Source organism: Vanacampus margaritifer, chromosome 8 (genome assembly GCF_051991255.1).
Source record: "Vanacampus margaritifer isolate UIUO_Vmar chromosome 8, RoL_Vmar_1.0, whole genome shotgun sequence".
NCBI classification, from domain to species: domain Eukaryota; kingdom Metazoa; phylum Chordata; class Actinopteri; order Syngnathiformes; family Syngnathidae; genus Vanacampus; species Vanacampus margaritifer.
This window is the reverse complement of record NC_135439.1, coordinates 12,661,939-12,670,910: the sequence shown is the minus strand read 5'-3', so window position 1 is coordinate 12,670,910 and position 8,972 is coordinate 12,661,939. Positions and strand designations below refer to the sequence as shown.

Here is an 8,972-nt window from a genome sequence, read left to right as displayed (position 1 = left end):
AATTGAAAAAGCAAAGCAAATGTGTTTTTGGTTAATTTATGTATTATTTTTGGCAAAATTTTACATACATAAGTGTAAATTAATGGGAATCAAGCCTTCTTCTTTTGGATTTCATCAACGAACTCAGGTTTTATTTTCTGTCAATTAGATATTGTAAGAAGGAAAAAGCAATAAAGACTGTTTCTGCTTGTGTTGAATGTAACATATTTATTCCATTTTATTTGAAATGTATTTTTAGTTACCCACTAGCGTTTCTTGTTTTGTTTTTTTTGTTTTTGATGTTCATGTTTGAATGGTACTTGTTCGACGTACCTGATCCTGATTGTAAATTGAAATTGTTGAATAAAGTAATAAATACATTTTAAAAAAGACTCCTTGGAGCAGTCTGTCGGTGATGGCCACCTCCAAGGAAGATGTGAATGTGCAGGTGTATTTAAGAATAAGACGTTTAAAATGACGACAGTCCTAAGGGGCAAAACTTGTTTTTAGAATTGATAATATTCTTGGTTGATTTCAAGATCAATTATGTAGTTATTGGAACATTTGTTCCTGCCATGTACCGCCAAATAAACTCCACACCACAAGAAGAAGAAGAACAAAACGAATACGCTCTGTAGCGTAGAAGAAGAACAAATCAACGAAGAAGAAGAAGAGGAGGAGGAAAAGAAGGAAGAAGGTTGGGGAGCGAGTCAATCATGGCTGCTCACCTACTACGGTGGCGAAGTAGATTATACGTATTTTTATTGTTATGTTCAGTTTGTGTCTCGGCGTTCTTAAATTTAGAAGAACTGAATGAGATGAAATATGAGATTCAGATTCTTCCCGATCCTGTCATCATGGGGCAGGTGAGTGAGGCGATTTACAGGCAGCAAATGTTTAGCTAAAGCTACATTTTGATAACGACTGTTGCTTACGCTAACATTGCCTGTAGGAAATAGAAGCTTAACATAAACGTGCTCAGACGTATGTGCCTCTATTGGTATGTGTTTTTAACAGTTAAGTGCTTCAAAACGCAACAGCCACTTGACAGCTGTCACCACAGAACTTCCAACAAACAACAAAATTAAATTGCAAATTAACATCACACGGAGCAATGTTAAGTTGTATTACTGTTTCCCCCTAGACGAAAACAGATGAGGTCATGATGGTGTCCAGCAAATACAAACAACTGTATGAATGTCGACTTCCAGCCCAGGCGGTCCGCTTCCACCAGGACCCAGTGTCAGATTCTGACTCACAAGGGTACACAGGGCCGGACATCCCTGATCTACTCAGCCCCATGCGGGCCCCCCCATGTCTATTATTGGTTGGTACACATTGTTCTATAATGCTCATTAATAGATCTTAAAAGTGTTGCCAAAAGTGTGATATGAAGGACAACAACTTTCTAAAATTAAGTTCGTTCAAGAACAACATTAGACATTATCGACCATATGTAACGTAAATGTGACTCGGTGGAGAGTGGACCTCTACAAAAGCTGAACTGTTCACAAAACAATTATGTTCATTTGTGCGGTTGTTTGCGTTGTGGCAGGATACTTCCTGGCTTGTGCAATATGATGCGCAGTTGGGTAGTACCATTTGAATTATTTGTGGTTGACGCTTTAGTGACTGAGGTGATGAGTCATCCTTCAAAGGGCTTAGCCCATGCGGCACCCCTTGATAAGTTTTTGGAAACCATCCATCCATTAGTTTTTTTTATAGCGCTTGGCCTCATCCTGGTCCTGGATAAACTGCAGCCTATCCCAGATGACTTTGGGTGAGTGGCAGGGTTCCCCCTGGATTGATCGCCAGACAATTACAGGCTATAAACTGTGTAGACAAAGAATAATTCCCATTCAAATTCTTGCTTATGTACTATTTCTAATCTTTGATGAATACTGTACGTGTGCTAATACTCGTAAAAATGATCCGATACTATGACAACAATACCACTTTACTAGACTTTTTCAGACAGGTGGGTTAGGAGCTATGCCGCTTTGCAAAAATACTTTAAGGCAGGGGTGGAAAACTCAATCTTGTAGGGATTCAAAACTCAACACACACTTTAAGTCCCGGGAAGAATATGATAATTAATAAACTTTTTTAAATATGAATATTTTAATGCCTTCGTATGCGGTTAACAGTGACACAGTCTCTGATGCTCTTCATGTTGCTGTTTTCCCAAGAGCCATAGCAGAATGCACATTAATTTCATAGCTGCTATTGGCAACAACCAAGGCCCAGTTATTCCACACACTGAATTGCCTCAGCAAGCTGCAATGTATTTCTTGCTCTTTTCATCCGCAATGTCCATTTTGTTACTTTGCATGTCTCATCACTACCATACTCGCAAAAAAAGGGACCGAAACAAAGAGCAACGTCTAGCTTAGTTCAAGCTTGGTTTACCCTTTTGGACTATGTACTGTCATGCAATCATTAAAAAAACAAGACACCAAACGCACAGTATCATAGTTCTATTTGAACAACCATGTTGTGCTTGGTTCCTTCACTTTTAATGCATTTCTTCAGAGAAGCAGTTTGAATGAAATTACATTGTCTTATAATTTGACACTTATTGATATAAAATAAATATTTATATTAACCCTTGTAGCAGTGAATGAACAGTTGTTTGTTATTTGCTTTTTATTTTTTCCCTCAGACAAAAGACTGGTGGACATATGAGTTCTGCCATAGTCAGCATATTAGACAGTACCACCTTGAAGGTAAGAAATTTGCTTTACGCATTGTTTTCTCCAGGTCGTCTTAAATTTTGGTCACTTTGCAGATTCAGAAATCAAAGGGGACGTTCTCTTCCTGGGCTATTTTGAGTCTGAGTTTGACTGGAGCAATGAAACCGCAAAGGTTAGGATTCTCTTTAGATTTGTCTTCCTTGTACGATGGTGTGTTAGAATATGTTGCGATTATGTTACAGGCCTCCAAACAGCACAGACTTAAACGCTTCCACAGTCAGACGTATGTAAACGGATCCAAGTGTGACATCAGTGGGAATCCCAGGGAGGCCGAAGTCCGGGTGAGACTTTTATATTGACATTGGACAGATAGTTAATTTATTACCCCAGTGCAATCTAATGAGATCCAATGAAAACAATATGTTTATAGAGGTCCAATATTTGATCCCTCCCATGTGACCTTTGGATGTTCTTGTTTTTGGGATTTTTTTCTGGTTACTCCAGGCTTCCTCCTACATTCCAAAATCATACACGTTAAGTTAATTTAAGACTCTAAATTATCCATAGGGGAGAATGTTAGTGTGAATGTTGGGTTGTTTATTTATATGTGCCTTGCGACTGGCTGGCCACCATTGCAGGATGTGCTCCACCACTCCCCAGTCAGTCAGCTTGCCCATGGCCCCAAATGGATGGGATGGATAGATTGACTGTGTAATGTATAAATCATAAGGGCAGTGAGCGGACAATACATGTGTGTTTTTTGTTGTCGGGTTCACCCCCTCCCTCAGTTTGTGTGCGAAGACGGTTCGGGTGACTACATCGCCCGAGTGGACGAGCCGCAGTCATGCCGCTACGTGCTGACCATTCATACCAGTCGCACATGCCAGCATCCCTTATTGCGACCTCCGTCCACCGCCAAGCCCCAGGGGATCGTATGTCAGCCGGCACTAAGTGCACAGCAGTACATGGACTACGTCAAAGCCCAAGTCTGTGAGTTCACGATCATCTTGAAAATCATCACAGTGCTGCAGCGTACACAGAGCATTTTTGCTTCGACAATTAATTCCTCACTGAAGCAGTGTGAGAGCCTGGAGTATTTCTAAAAATAGCAATCAAAAGATGATGCTCAGTTGACATGCTCTAGATAAATAAACGCTTGTATTTATGAGTAGCTATATTTTCTGAAATTGTGTTCTGTTTGAAAAAGTTTTTTTTGTTGTTTTTTTTCCAGCAGACACAAAGCGTAAAGTGGAGCAAATCTCAGAGGAGTTGAGAAGTCTTGATGAGATGTTGGCTGGTAACGAGGAAGCAAAGGCACCGGTGGAGGAAACGTCACCAGATCCCAGCGTTGACCAGGACCAGTCGGAACAAAAAGGTCCATCTTGATGCATCCTAGAGCAAATGACCTGTCATGTATTAGTTGTTTTTGTTTGTTTGGGATTTTTTTCTCTCTTTTAAATTTGTTTGTTGTCCATTTTTTTTAACAGATATTGCTGACATGTCTGAGGATGCAGGGTCAGAAGACCCTGAGGATTCTCTATTTTGGGAAGGAATTGCAAAACCAGAAAGTTCAAAAACAAGCTCTTCTCATGAGGACACTGAGGTACATTGACATTTTGTTGTGCAATTTGACATGATTTAAATAATAAATACATGCAATTAATGTCATGTCATGTGCCTAAAATACCGTCACACACTTCTTTGCAAAACGTTGTCCTAAATTTCTTGTACTGATACATTTCCTGCAATCGTTATTTAGTGGCAGGATGTCTGCCATACAGTAGTAAAATGTCGTGACAAGTGGCTGCCATCTTTTTGGAATAAAAAAATATATAGTACCAGCTTTTTGGTTGATTTTTTAACTGAAACTTGTCAACCAATTGAGGAGAGGCTTCACCAAGTAGCAGATGAAATAAATACACTTTAATATGAAGGTGTATGTTTGACCAGATTTTTCTATCGGTCACGTCACCCAAAAATGTTTCCCAAAAAGGGCATTTTCCCGCACACTCATAATTCAATTTCTGTGCCATCATTACTCATGCTTCCTCCCGCATTCCTAAAACATGTGTGTTACGTTTCACTGAAGACACACAATTTTCCTTAAGTGTGAATTTGAGCGCTTTTGCCCATATGAGGACAAGCGCAATTGAAAATGAATCAATAAAATGTTAATAAATACACCACTAAAGGGCGTAACTTGACTGTACTCTTGATCTGATTTTTCACTCAGCAGGCAGTTGACGATGGATTGGACTCACTTACAGACAATGAAGTCATGGATGATGGAAATGAAGGTACCTTTTTTATATATCACTACTAACACAATCTTGCAACAATCGATTCAATGTTTGCGTTGAACTGCTTGGAAAAGCCGCGCTGGTTATCAACGCACAAAAATGTTTCCTTATTAATTTGTGAATTGTGTTTCAGCTGAAAACTTTAACTTTAAAATCATCACTGACCCATCAGACCTGATGAAATTTGTCCAGCATCTCAAGGAGAGTAACAGAAAGGTTGGCGTTTTTCGTATACATCAGAACAGCATCCATCTTTGCGGTGTCTCTGTATTCCATTCCTGTGCGCCATTTGTTTCTATGTAGAAAGCACAAAACCGAGCAAAGGAACAAGCGGGTGAAACGGGATCCATGAAGCTCGGCAAAGACGACGACGACGACGAGGATGATGAAGATCAACGGCTGCTTCAGGAGTTCGAGGATGAGATGGCAGACGTGTCTGTGCCGGCGGATAAGACTGATGAGATCAAGGAAACGATGCAAAAAGAGTTTGACAACATCATAAATGAGGTAACAGACCAAATCAAAAATAAAAACACTAGTACACAGGAAACTGGGATTCCATTTGCATTCAAATTTTGAAAACAAATTTCATAGGAAATCATGTAAATAGAAGTATTCTGTTCTAGCATCAATCTGTCTACTGTCAGCACGAAACGTTAACTGGCCTTTTCTTTTCTTTTTTTAATTCATTTTGTTGGTAGGCACAGCAAGAATTAGAGACCGAAGGGTTGAAAGGGGAGTTTGATCGCACTCAAGCAACACAGGCACTGGAGACCACGCTCGATAAGCTTCTTGACCATTTGGAGGAGAAAGACGAGCAGGACCTCGAGCAGGAAACTGCAGGAGCTCAACGAGCCAACGACCCGACCCGGGGCAGCCCCAGCTTGGCGCCAAAGCAAGCCGGTAACCTAAGCTGGCATAGTCTTGACATCACTGTGTTTCCCTGTCTCCATCTTCCTCACACGTGCACGTCAGATGTGGTTGTAATATTCCATCCCGGAATAGGCACACACATGGATTTGATGCAGAGACAATCATGCCTCAAAAAGCTAATGTTAAGCAGTGTACACTATACTTATACCGACCGATCATTGACATCTTAATTTTTTAAGATGGGGGAAAACTCCACGTGACAAGGCAAAAAAAAATCTGTGAGTGTGTGCTTAGTGCACTTATACAAGGTCTCCCTAAAGTGTAGAAGATACAAAAAAAAAATCTGCAACATTTTAAATACAATGGCATAACAACAATAAATAATGGTATAACAACTTTTTAAAATATTAAATTCAACGTTTGGAAATTGTTCTCCAAAAAGAACAAATGTACATACTATAGTGACACCATGTTGTGCACTTGAGATGATCATGTAGTACTAAGACTGACCTGTAGGGGGAAGCATGGTACCATAGGGAAGCCTGACTCTGGAAAATGCTTAAAATAGAAGCACAAGGAAGGGGGGGGTTTGCTGCTATGTAAACCTTAGAACTCCTATCACTTTTAGATCAGGTCACTTCCCACTTTGCTATTGTTCCATTTCACGTCAACTGGGACTACGCACAAGATGATTTAGTGTCAATATTGAAGATGGTTTATTTGACCATTTTCTGAGCAAATTGTTGAGGAAAAATCATTCTAAACATGCCCACACCATAGGGTAATTATTCAGGAAAAACTTTTTAGACATCCGATAACCAGTCCTTTGCTGACTTTAACCAGCCCAATTATCTGTACATGTGACAACCAATTTCGATCTAGAATGTCCTCTCGTGCTTTGTGTCGACGTGAGGATTGTTGTCTCTGACAGCCAGTTGTTTGTCCCTCTTTTGTCTCGTCACCCCAGACCAAGATGCCGATGACCATGTTAAGATCAAAATAACTAAGTATAAGGCAGGCAGCGGCTCTGATGGGGAATTCAAAGTACAGGAGTTGAGCAAAGGAGATCCCCAGTGGCAGCACATTAAGGACGTGGTTAAAGAACAGCTAGAGAAAGCAGGACTGAAGGCCGAAGGTATGAATGGGGAGTGTTAACGTACTCGTAAAATTTATGGTTTTCCGCCCCTCTTCTGTCTCTAATCATTTTTGCCTCTTTAACCTACTTTGGCCATCATAAAAGATCATTTGTCATACGACTCAGATTATTTTTCTCTCTTTTTTCCTTTAAATTGCTTATTGAGTGGATAGTTGGCAAATTGGGTGTTCAGACATTAGACCGAAAAGTTCAACTGTAAACAAGGGAGTATTCTCTACAGTGGCTTGAAATGAAGTCATCCATGTGTGTGCTCTAGCAGTCATCCATTCCTCATTCTAGATTTATTCTAGACGTGTTATTTGCATGCCGGGTGCTTTATTATGTTGAATGTAAACGGGAGACACCCCCGCACCACTCGTGTTTTCTTCTCTAGGCAAAATTGAGGTGAAAATCTTGACGCGAAAGAATGCAGACGAGGCAGGCGACCAGTGGCTGACCGAAGAAGACACAAAGTCATTTCGAGAGCTCCTCATAAACCTGCTGGTAATTTATTTTATAGGCTTCCCTGCATTGATTTCCCCCCCTCCCTTATATGAGTCACTCTGAATGGACGCTGCTGTGTATCTTTTTACCCTTAACATTGAATAAATACACACCCTCAGGCTTAAACAATCATAGAGCATGAAAGCAGTAACACTTTTGTTCTTTTTATTTACAAGACTGGCGGCACAGAGGAAGTTCACAAAGAGCAAAAGCGACAGCAGGAGTTGGAGAACAACTACAGATTTGTGTGGGGCGAAGGCCAAGAGGAGTCCCAGTCTTCCAGCAATTCGGACTCGGACGACGTGGATTTGTGAACTCGCTCGGCAGGTTGTGAACGTGTACTTCGTTGATGCGGGGAGACTCTTGAAGCGCAGCCCCTAATTGACAAAAGGATTCATTTATTGCTACTAAAGTCAGCAGGCGACATGACCTCGCGTTTGCACCTTCGACAAGCTTGCCTGGAGTCTGCAAGGCATCGCGGGCACATAGGTTTATGTTGTACGACAGAATCACTGTCAGCTCTACTTGAATGAGTTATGCATTTTCCCTTCTTTTTTCGAAATGGACAATGCCAACCTTTTTAGTCGGGCTGCCTTTTTTGCATGGTAGTCATGTTGCCATTCACGTAGGTCTCCGATGGTGTATAACACCACACCTCAGTGCTTGCACAGGTCGTTTACCTTCTACTGTATAATAATATGACACAAGGGAAGAAACTGTCAATTAACATAAGTGTACATTACTCACGCTGTGGCACTTTAGGATTTTTAACAAATGCCACCAAAGGGCTTCCTTTGGGTTAGCACATGTATGAGAAACGCTTTGATAACCATTCAATGTTGTGGTTTGATTTTGTTCTGTCAATAAGTTATTGAAATGTTCAATTACTTTATTAACTGAAAGCTGTAATGCCCATGAAATACAATGTACCAAAAACATGTTTGTATAGGTTTTCAGTCATTCAGGTCATAGTAATCCACAAAAGTTGAATCGAGGCAACTGGACTCTTCTTGATAAATGGAAATGTTTCACATTTAAGCCTAACTTAAACAACACTGGACAGTGTCCGGTAACCTTCATTCAACTTTTGCGAGCATTAAAAACAACATTTTTCTACCCATCTTGATTTGTATTTAAAGGGCTGAATTTGTTGACTTGTGTATATTATAGCTCAACCTGTATATAGTTTTCAGATTTTTTTTTTTTGTTATAGTTTTGTTTATGTTGTGTGTTAGCACAAACCCGAGTGGTTGCTTCAAGCTGAGTAATTAGTGCAATCTTGATGAGAAACAGCGTCTTACAATAGGAGTAAATTATAGAGCGCCTTCCTGCTCCCTGAGAGAAGACTGGAAAGGTGTGTATATTTTAGTACCATTTATGGATCTGTATTGCACCTCTTGGCTTCAGGGGCCAGAAAAAGAAACCCCATTTGGTCTATCTGAATTGCTTTGTATGAAAGTCTTCAAAATAAAAGTACCACTGAAGTCC

General features: G+C 40.3%; 1 protein-coding gene across 4 annotated transcripts; it reads left to right on the top strand.

Annotated features, from left to right (window-relative positions):
- Positions 1–639: 639 nt before the first annotated feature.
- os9 (OS9 endoplasmic reticulum lectin) lies at positions 640–8,972 on the top strand. Of its 4 annotated transcripts, none has more exons than XM_077573964.1 (15): positions 641–845; positions 1,124–1,306; positions 2,642–2,705; positions 2,768–2,844; positions 2,915–3,013; positions 3,461–3,662; positions 3,907–4,047; positions 4,160–4,275; positions 4,906–4,969; positions 5,106–5,188; positions 5,276–5,479; positions 5,674–5,875; positions 6,813–6,980; positions 7,375–7,484; positions 7,661–8,972. In XM_077573964.1, exons 1-15 carry the CDS (start codon positions 696–698, stop codon positions 7,796–7,798), a joined length of 2,001 nt encoding a protein of 666 aa, XP_077430090.1. In that variant the 5' UTR covers positions 641–695; the 3' UTR covers positions 7,799–8,972. The 4 variants fall into 4 exon arrangements, with proteins under 4 accessions (XP_077430091.1, XP_077430090.1, XP_077430087.1 ...); XM_077573961.1 differs by having other exon boundaries at positions 3,904–4,047; positions 4,909–4,969; XM_077573960.1 differs by having other exon boundaries at positions 3,904–4,047.